A 17,847-nucleotide genomic window follows, 5' to 3' on the forward strand; every position below is an offset into this window, starting at 1 on the left:
GGCCTTCAGTCCCGTGGCTGCGTTCTGTGCCTCACAAGGGCCTTGCAGAGAACCTCAAATTCTGCTCTCATTTTGTAGGATAAGCTTAATGCCCTTGCGTAAGTCAAGAGCAAAAACAGCGTGTCACCACAGCTGCCCTCACTCTGAGGGTATTACATACTGAAGGCTGTTATATTGTTGAGGCTGAATGTGCGATAGTTGTTGACAATGATTTTTGCCTTTCGTTACTGTTTAAAAATTTTCTTCAGTACATATATACCAAAATCATCTTGTCATTTCAGCAGAATTTCTGACTTGGATTTCAGCTCTGACATTCATTAAGCGCTGATTTGTGCTCAAATTATTTTATCTCATCTTCATCTCTGTTTTTTATCAACTATTGCTTGAAGTTTGGATTCTTTTGAAGTCCTGTTTTCTTAAGTTTGTTTTTCTTATTTTTTTTTTAACACAGTGTGACATTTGGCGTGCGCCTGCTCTTCCTTAGGCATGTTTGCAAAGTCGCTCTGCTGTTCCTTTGAGAGATCATGGGTGAATGCTCTTTACCACCTCTGCCATTTTCTGATGCTTTTCTTCCTCCCTGCTCCCTCTGCACCCCCACACCCACCCCACCAAGGACTGTACTGGGAGGACCCAGGTGCTCAGGGTGCTTTCCTGAAGCCTGGAGGAGGGTGACAGGGACACAGGGGCAGTGCAGTGTTGAGGTCGAGTCACCTTCAGGACAGTTTTGTTCTTTTCCCGTGGGATTGCCTCTGACTCATCCCTGCTGTGGCTCCTTGGAGAAAAGGAGACCCTGGCAGTTGTACCAACTCTTGCTGAACCTACTATGAAGGTGGAGGAAGGCTTCTACGAAGTTCTTCTCTGTATTTTCCTCTCGGCTTCCTCTGTGCTGTCAGTCTGCGTCTCTCAAGAACGGCATGAATAGGACTCTTCAGACTGGTTTAGCTGATTTTCTTTCCCCAGTACGTTCTGAGTGTTGGAGTTGGGCTTAGGATCGAGGACGCCCTGAGCCTGGTGGTGTGAGCCTCGCCGGGTTCTGCTCTGTTTTCTCACTGCTACCTTTTGAAGTTTAAAGGTGTGAGAATATCCATATGGTAGAGTGACATCCAGTCATTTTTGTCATTTTTTTTTGCCCTTTTGAAACTCACAGTGTTTAATACAATTTTTGAGGAAAGGTTTATAAACCTGAAGGATCCTACAGTTTTTACCTTGAACAAACTTCAGTGTCTTTTTGCCCAAAATGCTGTCTTAGCATTCCCTATCTAGAAAATTTCTTCCCTGAATTTTCTGCCCTGAATTTCACAGTAAATTTTGTTATGTAAAGCTTTTTGGAGTGTTCCTTTGTGTCATTCCCCACTGCTTGTAGGATCTGGCCTAACTTTCATTTAAGTCTACTGTGATTTTTTTTTTTTTACCCTAGCTTAATTTATTAACCATAGTTTCTTTCATTAACTTTCTTAGCCTTTTTTTTCTGATAAAATTTAACTGTAATTCCCTCTCCCCAACCCCAAGATTACCTGGGTAGATGTCCAAGTTGTGGTTAGCATGTATTGAGGTGTTACACACAGAGTAGGTTCTAGATCTCTCACTCTCCTGACTTCCTCTCTGTAGCTAGATGGCTCTGATATGAGGTCTGCAGCGATGAGCGCAGGTACGCCGGGAGCTCCTTGCCATTGCGACTGGCTCAGGGTTAAGATTCTTTGAGGTGTTATGTCATGTCTCATCATCTTACTCACCACACTGAGTTGATCAAATGTCATCCTACCCTAAAACTGAAAAAAAAAATTTTTTTTAAACTTGAAACTTTGGAAATGTTTTCCCCCGATCATTGTACCATTTTGATGATATTGGTCTACAGCCATACCACCCTGAACACGCCCGATCTCGTCTGATCTCAGAAGCTAAGCAGGGTCGGGCCTGGTTAGTACTTGGATGGGAGACCATTTTGATGATATTGAACATAAGTCAGTCATTTCTTAGTATATCTATTAGAAAGTTCATGAAAAATTTATATTGTCTTTGAACTCCATTTTTCCACATTTGACACTCCCATGTTGGTACTAATCATGCCTGTAGGGATTGCCTACAAGACTTTATTAGAAATAGTAAGTTTTGTGAGGAGATAAGTGCATCAGTTTTATTATTTTTGCATCCTTACAATTGGATGCAGTTTTGTTTTCTTTCTCTTGTCTAGTTGAAATGAAAGTTAGTGCTGGGCCCGGCATGACTATCATAGCCTAGTGGTTAAAGTCCTCGTCTTGCACATGCCTGGGATCCCATATGGTCACCAGTTCTAATCCCGGCAGCCCTGCTTCTCATCCGGCTCCCTGCTTGTGGCCTGGGAAAGCAGTTGAGGACAGCCCAAACCCTTGGGACCCTGCACCCGCATGGGAGACCCAGAAGAGCTCCTGGCTCCTGACTTCGGATTGGCTCAGCTCCAGCCATTGTGGTCAGTTGGAGAGTGAACCATCGGACAGAAGATCTTCCTCTCCTCCTCTTTGTATATCCGCCTTTCTAATAAAAATAAATAAATCTTTAAAAAAAAAAGTTAAGTGCTATAATTGTTCTATAGGGCTTCAAGCTAACCATCTTGGACAAGAGTGAGTCTGGGCCTGTTCACTGTAAAGTAGAAGAGAAGCAGATATTCAACATCTAATGAAAATTTCCTTTTTTTGTGTGTGTGAAACAAATCTATACCTTTTGGATGTTTCCTTGCATGGGGAGGTGGTGGAGGATGCAGCATAGCAAGTGAAAGGGCCTCTTGGATGTCTGTTCCCTGTGAGAATGCTGGTGGAGTCCCCGCTCACCTCGCTCTGCACAGGAAACACTGGATGACAGCTCAGACACTGAATTCTCCAGGGGAGATGAGACGGAGCTCCTGGCCTCGGCTTGGCTCCATCCCAGCTGCTCTGGCCATCTGGGGTGTACTGGCCCAGGATGTGTCTTGCTCTCTTTTCTGTCACTCTGCTTTCAAATAAATGTCTCCTTCTAAAAGCTTGCAAACCTACTCTATCCTGTAAAATATGTTCAGTTTTTATAAAAATATAAACATTTTAGATTTAAGATTAAACTTGAACTCTGCATTTTAGATAAGGAGAAATAATAATTGTATTTTAAAGAACCTTTTAATTGGCTAAAATGCATATGAAGCTAGTCATTTATTTAAAAAAATAAAGAGTTTCAAAATAGAGGTGTCTGGTTAACAGGGTGTTACGACAGGCTTCTTCTAGTTTAACTTGACACATGGAACCTGTCAGCGTTAGTTGTGGGGTAGTTACATAGCTTAGCTCTGTCAAAAAAAAAGTTATGTGGTTGACAATGCCTTCATGAAAACCTTGCTCAGTAGTTACGTGTGCAAAATAGGAGAAATGCTTATGCAGACTTTCCTGTAATTGCTTTATTTTCTTACAGAATGATTTTATCAAGTTCTAAGTTATGTAAGTAGCAGAATTGGGGCATAGTATTTTCTTTTTTTGTTAGATAATCTCCTGTTTGCTACAGCGGAGGACAAGTCAACTTGTATGAGCCGTTTAGATGGATCTGGGAGAAATATTCGCAAGTTGATAGATTTTTACAAAGAGGAAGCACTTATACAGCTATGTACCAGGAGTTAAGAAGTAATGCACCTGTGCTTCCTAAATGAAAGAAATAAAGTGATTTATGAATTGAAAAGCTACAGGGAAAAATTAATATGCATAAGTTAAATCAGCATAAAGTAGCAACACCACTAATCCCAAGAATTGCTCAGGAGCTTCCAGTCATTTTATGCCTTTTTTTTTAAACTTTTTTTTTTTTTTTTTTTTACTTTTATTGGAAAGGTAGATTTTACAGAGGGAAAGATCTCTTTTTTGCTAATTCATTGCCCAAGTGGCCCCAACAGCCAGAACTGAGCTGATCCCACGCCGGCAGCCAGGAGCTTTCCTTAGGGTCTCCCACGTGGAGGCTGGATCCCAAGTCTGCCACTTGGACCCTGTCTGCCACTGCTTTCCCCGGCCATCAGCAGGGAGCCAGATGGAAAGTGGTGCCGCCAGGATCTGAACCAGTGCGCTTTGCGGGCTGCTGGTGCTTGTAGGCAGAGGGTTAGTCACTTGAGCCATTGCATCAGGACCACCACCCCACATTTCTACACACTTAAAACTGCTATGTAAACCTCATTTCCCTGTCTTTGGTAACTTTCATTGTGTTCTTGGATTTAAGCAAAATGGAGGATTTAGGTTCAAAGTGTATGTTGATGTGATTTATTTAACAAAATAGCCGAGTACTCGGGGTGGGGAGCTGGGAGGGGTATACTATTAACTGAATTTACCTTTTCATTCCTATATTGCTTAACTATGGAACCTGGCTTTCATTTGTCTTAACATTTGATGGTTTGGAGTTGATTTAATTTTATGTTTCTCTTTCAGGCTAATATGACATTTCAGTTTTCAAGTTTTGTATCAGCTGCTGTAGTTTAAATCTGTTATGGAAACTAAGAATTAATTATTTTGTTAAAAAAAATAAGCTTAATTTAGGGTATATACGGTTTTTCTCCAGTATATTTGTTCTTTTTAACTTGGAATCCGTTTCTTTCTGAAGAAAGAACTCTTTGTTTTTACGTGAGAACAAATGGGAGGCAGAAATGGGACTTCACCGAGTTAAAAGTCAGCCACAGGATTCATTTTGAAATCTGAATAAAATCTGGGATCAAGTAGGTAGGGAACAGATTGTTAGAAATCTGACAATTCATTCTCTTGCCCCAGCTGTTCCAAGTCTTAAGAGGCAGGAATTATGCATATATCCAGTTAAGTATACCCCTGTGAAAAATGTCATACTGAAACTCCTTAACTGCTTGGCTGGTAACTAATGTAAGCATGTAATATTTTATACATAAGCTGGAAGTTATGTAGCACACATCATCTTTCTGCTTGATATGTGAAGAGTATGACGATGCTCTCATTTCAAAGTTTGTACATTTGGAGGGCGCTCGTTTTAGCTTGATGTCAGCAAAGCAGATGCTGCTTGAATTTACTTTGGAAAACACTGAATTATTCATTTCAATAAACAAAACTTCCTTTCTTTAGTAATTATTTAGCATTAATTTATTTCTCTTTATTTCAGTCAACCCTGTTAAAATTCTGTTTTAAAATTTAAAAATATTCTTTTGGAATCTACCATGAAACTCCGCGGCCGCCACTTTTCCTGCTTTTGCTCAGGTTTTAAATCCTGAGAAGAGCAGTTGTTTCAGTTCTAATTTTTTGATATCCATTCCTAGTGAAATGCGGAGCAAAAGTGAAATTCTTATTTAGAAGTAGCCCCTCAAAGCAGAGAGGCCACCAATCTTCCATCCTTTGCTTTACTTGGCAGATTTCCCCACCGGCCAGGGCTGGACCAGGCTGGAGCCAAGAGGCAGGTCCGAGAGGACTGGTGGCAGGGTCCCACATACTTAAGCCATCTCCTGCCGCCTTTCCAGCGGTGAGTTAGGCAGAAGCTGGCATTGGAAGCAGAGCTAGATCTGGAACCAGGGCACTTCAGTATTGAACAGAGTCCTCTTCCCCCACCAAGGAGCAGTAATTTCTTAAGTCAAACTGGTTTGTCATAATTCTTTATCCATCGGTACAGTTAACACTCATTATCTTGAAATCTTACTGCGTAGGCTTACTAGAAATATTTCGAATAATTATATCCTCACTTGTACTTCCAGCTGATTAACAGACTAGTCAATAGGAAAAAAAAATAGACAATGTTGTTTTGTGTGTCTTGAGATTGTTGCATCCGTCTTTGTAGATGTGTGGCCAGTGCCTTGGGTGACGCGCTGCCTTTCCAGTAACCACACCTGTTCCTAGTACATCTTCCTGTTACAAGTCGTTGCATGTGGCTTCCTGGGGCATCTATTCCTTTTACCGCTATTTACTCATCGCTTTGCCTCTGTGCTGGGAACTTCCTGAGGGCAGCAAACACACTGTCCACGGTCTTTCTTTGTAGACATCTGATGAATTACTCAAGTAGTGTCCTTCAAACATTGTCACCAGAAGTATTTCTCAGCCTACCTTGGAGAGGCTGAGCATCTGTCGCGTGTGGGATTGAAGGAAGTATTCACTTTATGCATTTATGCAACACCGTTGTTGGTTCCCGAAAGGGGTAAAATGCAGCAATTTCTACCACAGCCCAGGCAGACTCTCAGGACTGCGGTAGACCTTGAACTAGGCTGGATTAGAGCCAGAAGGCCTGTGGGAAGCGTTCTTCTGCCCCTACATTCTGTGATGCTGTTTAGAATGACTGGAGGCATTTGCACTAGTAGTTATTGGTGGGGCAGGACATGGGTTGGGGAGCAGGGCTTGTCCCAAAGCTGACACCATCAAGGAAATCTTTGAAGCGGATGACACCTCTGCCAGCCTGTGTCTGGGGCCGGTATGCAGGCTTGTTTTAGCTCTCTGTACTGTTTTAGAAAGCAAAGGTAGCTCTTGAAAATTGTGATAGCTTTAAAAAATTCTAACATTAAGAAAGGATACATTCTCAGATCTGATGACTGTGTCTCCATCCCGTAAGGTAAACAGGGGTGTGGGATGGGGGATGGTCACGGCAGCGGCACCGGTCAGCATGGGACTGTGACTCATGACGGACTTCATGCTTGCGCTGTCAGGTTATGTGTTTATGTAACCAAGTGTGTAGTACCTGTGTGTGTGTGTTTTGTATATATATGTATATAGTTACATGTATTGGACAAATGTTACCCTGAAGTTGTGTTTGGTCTTAAGTGAGACAAGTCAAACAAAAGCTTGTTGTGAGTCAAAAAGAAAAAGCATGACGCCCTTTGTTAGAGAGTATGTTTTGCATTTAATATGCAAATGTACCAACTTGCAGTTTGTATAATTGCCTAGCTTCAGAGTGTATAAATATTGGAGGGTATTGTACTCTAACATTTCTTTTTTTAAAGATTTATTTTATTTTTTATTGGAAAGGCGGATATACAGAGAGGAGAGACAGAGAGGAAGATCTTCCGTCCGATGATTCACTCCCCAAGTGAGTGCAACGGCTGATGCTATGCCGATCCGAAGCCAGGAGCCTCTTCCAGGTCTCCCACGCGGGTGCAGGGTCCCAAAGCTTTGGGCCGTCCTCGACTGCTTTCCTGGGCCACAGGCAGGGAGCTGGAAGGGAAGTGGGGCCCCGGGATTAAAACTGGCGCCCATATGGGATCCCTTAACCACTGCGCCACCACGCCGGGCCCATGTACCCTAACGTTTCTTATTTTCAGGCCCTTAGTTCCAGTCTGTAGGTAACATTTCTAAAAATCCCTTTTTTTTTTTTAAGATTTGTTTATTCATTTTATTATTATTGTTGTTGTTTTTTTCTATTACAAAGTCAGATATACAGAGAGGAGGAGAGGCAGAGAGGAAGATCTTCTGTCTGATGATTCACTCCCCAGGCGGCCTCAATGGCTGGAGCTGCACTAATCCGAAGTCAGGAGCCAGGAGCTCTTCTGGGTCTCCCACGCAGGTGCTGAGTCCCAAGGCTTTGGGCCAACCTCGACTGCTTTCCCAGGCCACAGGCAGCAAGCTGGATGGGAAGCGGGGCTGCTGGGATAAGAACCGGCGCCCATATGGGATCCCGGGCGTGCAAGGTGAGGACTTTGACCACTAGGCTATCATGCCGGGCCCTTGTTTATTCATTTGAAAGGCAGATAACAGAAAGGGAGTGGGAAAGGAAGGGAAGGAGAGAGAGAACTCTTGTATCCATTGTTTCACTGCCTTGGGAGCCAGGTGTGAGCCAGGTGTGAGCCAGGTGTGAGCCAGGTGTGAGCCAGGCTGAAGCTGGGAGCCAAGGACTCCATTTGGGTCCCCCACATGGTAGACAGAGCCAGAGTTCTTGATCCAGGATCTGCTGTTTCTCTTGGTTGGGAGCAAAGGATTCAGGACTTGAAGCAGTGCTCAGTAAGGGATGCTGCCGTGAGGGCAGCTGAGCCCACTGCTGCCACAGTGCTGCAGGCTGCTTGCTGGACTCCGGCAGCTGGCAGTAGCCTCTGTAGCTCTTTCTCATCGGATATATGTTATGTAAATCTATGCTTGATTAATTTGCATAAACCTAGGTTTCTGTTACTCTGTTCTCTAAGATACATGTGTGTAAAAGACACAGAAAAAAACCACATTTAAGGTAACTTTAACAAACCATGACTATTTAATATGTGGTTAACAATCTAGTTTGTAAGCTTTAAAATAATATATTTGGTATAAAATGTGCACTTACATCTACTTAATATTTAATGCACAATTGTTTGCCATATATTAGTCTCTAACTTCTACTATTTTCAGTTAAAATTAAATGTATATTAACTTATGATGTTGCTTCCTTAAGCATATCATTTAAATTTGAGAAAATCCTTATTTTTTGTCTGAATTATTGAGTTTGCTAACAAGCAAAGCAATTATTTCTATTTAGTTAATCCAACAGTTTGGCTTTACTGTTCATCTTAAATCTAGACATTCCAACGATGGGAGGGAAATTATTTTAGGTTATCTTTGCAACAGTTACAAATATGTAAGCCTTTTTTGGTTTGTGGATTCACTGATTTTCCTCCATAGCAAAGATGGGCCATGTTCCATTTTTCTCAGGAAAAAAAATCATATTGAAATGATTTGGTTGTCTTCAGGCATGTGCCTGCGTTTGGGATGTAGTGGTGTGAGCAAAAGAATGATCTGGAAAGAGGGTGTGCCTTGCTCACCATGAATAGCTGTGCCTGAAATGAACCCCTTCTCTCAGAGTAATCAATCTTTAATAAAATTGTATTCCTAACTACTTGAGCTGATAAACAGTGAGGTTTGTTTTAAGGAAGCCAAGTTTATTTTATGTCAATTTTCTTTTTGCCCCATGTAAGATATATTTAATTACTTCATTCCATTTCTGTGTTCAGATTAATCAGATTTTGCTACATATTGATGCCCAAATTAGAATAATTCTTCAATCAACTGTGTTATCCATGCCATGGCAGGCTAGAATAGAAAAGCTACTCCAGGCATATTGAAGATGCATGCGTTTTATTTTCTATTGTAATTTAAAAGTAAAATCAGAAATACTGATTTCTACTTGACTGGAGAGATGATTTAGTTTGAATATCAGTCTGATCTTAATCAGGTGAGAATTAATTGAGTTGGAGGTATTAGATATTCAGTGATGTCAACTGAACCATGATCAATCTACAGAAGCTTTTGTTTTGTACTGTGCCAGAATTATCAAATAGCTCTTGCACTGCACTATAAAATGATCTTTTCATGTTCATCCTTCTACCTTCTTGTCTCATTAAATGCACCACTAAATTCGTTCTGTGTACAGACTAATCTTATAGTAGTAAGCTAATAAATTACAGTTTAGTAGAAAACTAAAGGCATAATAATTTTGTCATAAGATGCTGTTACTGTCAGCATTTTATTACGTATTTTCTAGTGTCTAATTTTAAAGTGATCAAACCTCTCCATGTATACTTGGAACATAAACAGAATCTTAGTTTTACTTTCTTTTGTGTGCTACAACGTAAGAAGGAAGTGAGCAATAGAGAATTATTCTGATGTTTATTGCCAGAAATAAAAATAATCTTTAGCATTTCTATTGGTCTGAAATGTGACATGGACTTTTCATTTATTTTAAGAGTGTGATAGCAATATCATAAGTGTTGTGAAAATATAAATGGTGAGATAACACCTCCATAGGACTGGCTCTTAAGTAGTAAAATTGTAAAGTCTTTAAATAAACTGCAGCCAGAACTGAAAGGATCGATTTGTCTTGTTAACTAGGGATATTCTACTTATTAGATGTCTAATTAAATTTAACATTTCATGTCTTTTATCTCCTTTTTTTTTTCTATTTGAAACGGAGGAGTAGGAGCTATGTGCTAGCAAGGTAGCACATATTGTTGTTAGCAGATCTCTCCTGTTTTGGCAGTTGGTATGACCGTGTTAAATTAAAAGAAAGCCAGGAGTGCGACTCTGGATAGTGTCATTTTACCTGGGCAGAGCGCTCTCCGCTTGATGCTGAATGGGAATCGGATGTATCGTGTGAAAAGGAATGCCCAATTCCTTCATTTGAGAACAGTTAGCATCTAATGAAATTAAACTAGACACGCAAAAGCATCTTTATAGAGTGTGATGTTTGAGAATTCTTAAATACACTGAGGGGTCCCCCAGTCAATTGTTAGTATACAGCATTTCAGGAAAAAAAGGGGAAAGAAATAAGAAAAGAAAAAAATTAAGAGCGGCCTCTTTCACTGGGCTCGTCAAGGCTTCTCTTAGCTGCTCTGCACTCTTCCTTCTCTGGCACCAAAAAGGACATTTTTTTTTTAAGTGCATAGAGTGTCAAATGCAAATATGCTTCTTCAGTCCTTGTTCCAGACTCTCGGTTCTCCTCGAGCTAAGCGCAGCACTGGAATTTTCTTCTGCCACAGGCACTTTGTGCTTGTCGGGGCACACACACCGCACAGGAGTGCGCCTGTGGACAACAAACCTGCTGCTTGTATTCTAGACAGAAATGAGAGCGTTCTGTGTGCAGTCTCCGGTGCTTGGCTATTTTCACTTTCAGTCTGGGGAATCATTCTGTTAATGTGCTGGGTTTTGTTTTGATGGCTGCATAGTATTTAGTGGCATATATTTTCATTTTGGTGGTTGTTGTGACTATTAGATACAAGATATGGCAGAAGTCACTGACATGAAGATGTTTTTAAATTTCAAATGAAAACGGATGAGAGCAAGAATAGCGATGAATTGCTGTCTTAAATTTTTGTTCCCCATTTATTTGAAAGCAGGAGAGAGAGTGTGCTTCAGTCTCGTGACTTATTCCCCGAATGTCCACACAACCTGAGTTGGGCCATGCTGAGTCCAGGAGCTCAGAATGCAGTCAAGGTCTCCTATAGGGGTGCCAGGTCCCCACCCGTTTGACCGCACTCATTCTGAGAGGGTACCCAGGCATCCCCGCCATCCTCATCCTGTTAACTGCTAGGCTACCCAGCTCTATTAGTGATTTCATACAATGAGAATGTATTAAGAAAGCCAACCTACATCGTTATTTTTTATATTTGAACTGGATGAAACAATTCTTTCATTGTATTTGAAGGAGTTATTATTTTCATGGATATTGTTTTCTAAGGGAAGGGATGCTAAACTGCAGCAGTGTAAGCTTTTTAAATTTTATTTAATATTCCTTTCCATCTATTTGAAAGGCAGAGACATAAGAAGAAATGGAGAGAAAGAGATCTTCCACCAACTCTAAGTTAGACTAGATTCTTTCCTAAAGTCAGATTACTAGGATCATTGATAAAGAAGTTGCAAGGATCTAATTTTGTCACCAAAATTTACAAGCAAACGTACATAGTGTCTGCCCTCCAAATCTTTCATGTGATTCAGTGCTGTCTGCGGCTTTTCCAGGATGATGAGCTCCACAGCTGTGGTTTCCTTCTGCTGAACAGTGAAAGGAGAGCGGAAAATGCTGCCTTCCTTGTGTGTGCCTGGGCCAGGCCTTCCCCGCAGCCTGGGAAGCTGGCGAGGGAGGCTGGTCTGCTGTCACCAGGAGCTTTTTCACAGCTTCCAGAAGGGATGACGATTACTCAGAGTGGCACAGCACTCAGGCACTGTCTGCAGGGACTTGGCATTAGACAGTTCACTGCAGAAGCCTTCACATGAAACATAGCTTTGCTTGACGAAATTTGGTGTTGTATTTTAATTTACATTACAGATATCAAACTGCAGAATGCCTGTATATGAAGGGAGATCTTTTCATTATGTCATCAGCTCTCTCTATATATTTTTTTAAAGATTTATTTTTATTATTTTTTCATTGGAAAGGCGGATATACAGAGAGGAGAGACAGAGAGGAAGATCTTCCGTCCGATGATTCACTCCCCAAGTGAGCGCAATGGCCGATACTATGCTGAGGATCCGAAGCCAGGAGCCTCTTCCGGGTCTCCCACGCGGGTGCAGGTTCCCAAAGCTTTGGGCCGTCCTCGACTGCTTTCCCAGGCCACAGGCAGGGAGCTGGAAGGGAAGCGGGGCTGCCGGGATTAGAACCAGCGCCCATATGGGATCCCGGGCGTGCAAGGCGAGGACCTTTAACCACTTGCGCCACTGCGCCGGGCCCCGTCAGCTCTATATTTTGAAACTTATGATTCAGTAACTGATAAAAAATATACAATCTTTTATTTTAAAAATGTTTATTTTTATTGGAAAGGCAGATTTATAGAGAACAACAAAAAGATCTTCCATCCTCTGGCTCACTCCCCAAATGGCTGCAGCTGATCGGAGCAGGAGCCAGGAGCTTCTTCTGGGTCTCTCCCATGGGTGCAGGGTCGCAAGATGTTGGACCATCTTCTCTGTTTTACCAGGCTACAAGCAAGACACTGGTTGGGAAATGGAGAGGCCAAGATACAAGCCTGCACCCAAGTGGGATTCCAGCAGATTCAAGGTGGATAATTAGTCAATTGAGCCATCATGCTGGGCCCAATAAACTGCTTTTAATTATCTAATTTATATAAGCAAATAGTTTTATGGTTATAATTTTCATTTGTATAGTTTAATATTATATGTTATGAATTTTAAAAAGATGGAAGTAGTTCATGAGGGTTTTCTTTTAGAATATTTTTATAGAAAACTAAAAACTATCATATGAATGTTTGCTATTGTAGGGTAAACGAAAGGCCTCATTAACATGTTGTTGCTAAACAATTGACAAAAGCCTTATAAACAGTTTGAGGTTGCTTGCCAGGCAGTTAATCCTGAAGAGATTTGGACAGATGTGAAAATAGATCATGCCTTTACTGTGTGCTATCTTGCGTGGTCTCACTGGTAAGAATGTTTATATTCATACCACAGTGTATTGCCTAAATATTCTTTTACAAATTTTTCTAAGTCAGTAAAAAATATGGGGTCTGTGAAAATCAGTAAACTCTGGATATTATCCTGTATTTGTTTTGCAGGAAAAGACCGGGCTCAGTCTAGCTGGCATATTTTCATATTGTCTGGATAACTGTTCTGTGGAGGTGTCATGAGGGGACAGTGGAGCAGTAATTCCTTAGCACTGTTGAACTTGGAGAGTCTTTATCCAGCTTTAGGAAACCCTGGATTAACTTAACAGATGTACTCCCTTTGAGGACTGTCCATGTTTTCATAGGAAACTGTAATTTTTGCTTTGGTCAATCTTAATGTGGTGCTTTAAGTAGAAAAATTAGCAAGTGGGGATAGCTAGGTATTTTGATCAGAGAATAAGGCACCATGGAAGGATGGCACTAGGAGAATGTTTTGATTTAATCATGGAAGGATCCCCTGGCTTTGCCATGTACAGTGAAGGTGGGCAGAGCTGGGAAGGATGCCGTGAGGGTACCCTTTGACCCTGTTTATTTCTTCTGCAATACACTTTGCACTAGAAAGCCTACTCAAACCCTGCATCCTGTCTCTGAAGTTTCCACACTCAGTCTGAGGTTCTCTCCCTCCTCACAAGCTTCATTTGTTTGTATCGTGTGGATGACATCCTGTGTGCCAAGTGTAACCTAGATGTTAAATATTTTAGAGCTGTTAAGATTATGTTAATGTGACTACATCTTTTAATTTCAGATTTTACCAAATGTTGCAAGGAATCTGGACTCCTTATGGTAGTGAAGTGTCGGAAAGAAAATTCTGCACTGAAAGAATGTCTAACTGCCTAGTAAGTAATTCCCTTGGCATTTGTGCCCGTGTATGTCTATTAAGAGTGAAATTTATTATACATAATATATGCTTTCCCCTATGAGGTTCTTCTTACTCTGACCGATTCTGAGCTTTCAATATGTTGAAGATTATTCTTTTAAAATCCAACAAACTTATGACTCAGCTTGGTCAGCATTTTATCTTGACCAAAAGTGTGAAGCCGGCAATTATGTGACTGCATATATTTCTTCAGATGGAAGGAGACTTCAGAATCTAGCTTTGTGGCTCACCAGAGTAATGTAAATTGTTTCCCAGGACAGTTCAGTAAGTCACATGCAGGATACAGTTGTGCACATACCTCACAGACGGTCAGATCCATTTAAACATAATTCCCTAGGTTCATGAACTTAAACTACAGAGTGAACATGATTTTGAGTGTAACTGTTTCGTCTCCCCATGTTATAAATCCCTGTTGATTTAATATTGTAGGATGGGTGTTAGAGTGAATGCTACTCTTGGCTGAGAGGTGTTGGTTCAGCTCTGCACTTGTTGTCATTCTATTTTGCTCTCTCTGCTTTTATGTGCCAGTGTACTATATTTACTGGATTAAATTTTAAAAGTAATGATTATCTGAATATTCTATTCTCTATAAGAATTGTGGGGACTTTTTTTTTTTTTTAGAATTCTAGAATTGGAAGATTATTCTTTTAAGGATTTGGTGTTCTCCTGTCCTCCTGTCCTGCCAACAGCAACCCTGATTGGCCACCCAGTAACTGCGGGGGAAAGTTGGGGGGGAGGACAAGTTCATTCTGGGACTTAGAGCTCTTCTGATTCTGCTCTCGCATGCTCCTGAGATGCTTATAATGAGTGAAATAATCTTTTAAACTTTTTTCCCTTTGTGGCAGAATTTGTCAATTCAGTTCCATATATTTAGCATTTTTTACTTACTCTTGACACAGGAGGGAACTTCGTGGAATAATCTCAAAAGATTGTGGTGCAAAAATATACAAAATTCATGTAAATGGAGAGTTTTGAAAAAAAAAAGTTCCTACTACATAAAGCAAACAAAAATAACTGAAGATGGCTGGGTTTGATGCCTGTTCTGGCTCCAGATGCAGCTCTGATACGTTCCTGGCTTCCTGTTTTAACTTAGCTCAGCGCTGTCACTGGGGGACTGGCTGGGTAGGAGCTGGATGCTCAGCATCTCAGCCAGCTCTCCAGCCTGGACAGGTGCCTCCCCTGTGGGAAGGGAGGCAGTTGTGTCCGGTGTGACAGTTGTGGGGTAGCAGTGTACAAACACACCCAGCACATCACAGGTACGAGAGGAGTGTTAACTCTTGGAGTTTTTGGTGGACAAAGGTGGGGAGTGGTTATTATTTGTTTCAAAGAGATACACACAGAAGGAAGCCAAGATGGATCATTTGCTAAAAGGAAGTGGATATTAAGGAAAATTTTACTTAAGTTGCAGCATATACATAATAGTATTTCTTGCTGTTTAAGAAACTGCTCTGCTTTAATTGCTGTTGAAATCCATGGAATGAATGTATTAACTACACCTCTCCAGGTTTCCCTGTATGCTGGTGTGTTGAAATGACTTGTGCTCCTGTGTTTTTGCCTCCTACCTTCATTCAGTCCCCACCATGTGGTCTGACTTCTGCCCTAGCTCTATTGAAATGGCTCTTCCTGAAGGGTCTACTGGGTTCATGCAAGCTACATCTAAGTTTTTATCTTCTCTCTGACAATCCCTTCTTAAAATTCTGACCTCCTTGATTTTACTCTTTGCCGTACATTCCCCATACTTCTCAAACTTATTCCCTCAGCTCACTTCTTACAGTTGGGGTTTCCCTTGCTCCCCTCTAATTCCTGTCTGAGAAACTTCATTTAGCATTCACAGACTTTGGGTGTATATGTCGTACTTCTTTCTTCAGGTCTGTAACTGAACTTGCCTTTTGCTACTTCCTCCTCAAATGTATTTGTAAATCAGAGTTATCTGGAATCCAGCGTCTTCTCCCCTACCCCTAACTGGTTATTTCCTGTTGATTTCTTAGATCTCCTGTGATCTCGTCTTTTCTACAGCTCTTCATTGACCGAGTACCCCATCACGACGTATCTGGATTACTGTACTTCCTTCTCCAAAGCACACTGGCCCCTTTCAGCATCCCTGCTACGTGCCATCAAACTCCGACACTGACTTTGTAGTTGCTTTGCTAACAACATCCTTCAGGACAGATTGTAATTCTTAGTATGGTGTAAATGACTTACGATTTGGCTCTTTCCCATTCCACTTTTATCTCTTCTCTGTGCATCATTTCCTGTTGGTAGCAATCTACTTGCAGATTTTTACACTGCTTCTTCATCCACATGCCCATACGCGCCTTTTATGCTAAGTCCTATCAAATCTTGCAAATGAAACCTGGGCATTTCTCCGTGTCAGACATACCTGCCCCTTCCAGTTCCCATGGTATACTGGGCAGACTTCTGTTAGAGCACATTGTCATGCAGTCACATGGTCATCCCTGTAGCACCATGCGCCCCTAGAGGACAGGAGTTCTCATTGCTCTGCTTGGGACAGTTCCACCTCTGTGAAAAACAACCAATAGTTCGCTTTTCTCCCTGTAGTGTAGTAGCCTATCTTCAGGGAATTTTGTGACATCACTAAAGATTGAGTCTGTGAACATTTGCATTGTTATTCATTTAAAAATATTTTCATCCTTCCTTCTAGCTATAAAGATCCAGCCTTTTATGAAGAATGCAAAATGGAGTACCTGAAGGAAAGGGAAGAATTCAGAAAAACTGGAATTCCTACTAAGAAAAGATTACAGAAGCTTCCTACCAGCATGTAGAAAATATTCCAGTGACACTCAGAGACTAACGTCCATAGAAGGCATTTGTAGTCTAAATCTCCTGGATAATGGACTCAAGATACAAATTTGTTTCATCCTAATTATGAAAGTATCACCTAGAATAAAGATCTTTATTTTAATGTGCTGCCTGATGAAATGAGATAAAAGTAAATGTCAGTGATCACTCTGGATGTTTTAGTTCTTTCAGGATTGCTCTTCTGTAGAAGCAATACTGGTGTTCTGCTCCATATGAACCTTGTGTCAGTATGTAGACTAACGGCTGATCCTGGGAAGCAAAGTAAAGAAAAGTAAGAAAGTAGAACAAAGGTAGAACTGTGCTGTACCATGGCCATGACACAGACTAGTTCCTGTTTCTACCACTATTAACAGTATACCTGTGGAAGTAAACTTCAGGTTTTGTTAGTTTACTGAACATTATTACCGTATATGATAATGTATAAGAAGTTGCCTCAAATATGGTAAATGCTCTATAATTGGGACTTACCATTATTACTGAAGGCCTGTTTGGAAACAGGGAGGTAAGTACTCATGAATTTTACTTAAATCATTGAAGTTTCTAAAATATATTTTATATTACCATTACACAGAGACTCAAGAAGCAATGTGAAAAATTGTCACATGCAATAATTTAGTCCAAGGTTGAACAATAACATTAAAAATCATGTTTTTTGTATTCATCAACGATTAACTCACAACAACCATCCTAACTAGTTTCCAGGTAAGTAAATTTATGTGTATTTTTACATGGTCCTTTGTAATTACAACTATCCACTTAGACAAGATTTTCATTGGTGTCCAAACCACTTGGCAATAAGGATTTTTGCTGTTTTAATTTAAATGAAATAGGTCCCTAAAGATGGATGCTGCAAGTTTCACATTTACTATTGAATGACTCTCAGATTTTCTTTGAAATACAAATGGATGCAAAGGATGGAGCTTAGAGACAAAAGAAACACAATACAGAACCCTAAGAAGGCCACACAACATAGACACACAAGCCCAACACTCCTTTTTGGCCAGCTCTGCTGTTTGTATTCCTCAGAGTATAGCACCTGAGACCTCACTATTAACGGGCGTCCTAACACTAGGACAACTGGCTACTGATTCTCACGTCTAGTAATTCAAATGAAGGAAAGGCAAAGCAATGATTGTAATACCGTGTTTTATGACTTTCAATAAAAGCAACCACCTTGAATTCTGTATGGACAGTTTACCTATGGAGGTGTGAAAATATTAATCCTTTAACTGAACCTGAAATTAGGTACAACTTAGCAAGCAGGGGGATGGCAGGCTAGTGCCATTCATCTCCTTCGTCTCCATCAAGGGACAACAGATGAGGTACATGACAATCC

At 40.9% G+C, this 17,847-nt stretch overlaps 1 protein-coding gene across 2 annotated transcripts in view; it reads left to right on the forward strand.

Moving 5' to 3' along the window:
- Window positions 1–16,614, forward strand: part of CMC1 (C-X9-C motif containing 1) — a 42,255-nt gene extending 25,641 nt beyond the window's left edge. For both annotated transcript variants that reach the window (XM_040963862.1, XM_040963871.1), the window contains 2 exons: window positions 13,560–13,650; window positions 16,354–16,614. In XM_040963862.1, the coding sequence (XP_040819796.1) occupies window positions 13,560–13,650; window positions 16,354–16,474 (212 nt within the window). In that variant the 3' untranslated portion in view covers window positions 16,475–16,614. The remainder of the gene's footprint in view (window positions 1–13,559; window positions 13,651–16,353) is intronic.
- The last annotated feature ends 1,233 nt before the right edge of the window (window positions 16,615–17,847 follow it).

The sequence above is a fragment of the Ochotona curzoniae genome, unplaced genomic scaffold, assembly GCF_017591425.1.
Source record: "Ochotona curzoniae isolate NIBS_2020 unplaced genomic scaffold, NIBS_Ocur_1.0 contig_1302, whole genome shotgun sequence".
Classification (NCBI taxonomy): Eukaryota; Metazoa; Chordata; class Mammalia; order Lagomorpha; family Ochotonidae; genus Ochotona; species Ochotona curzoniae.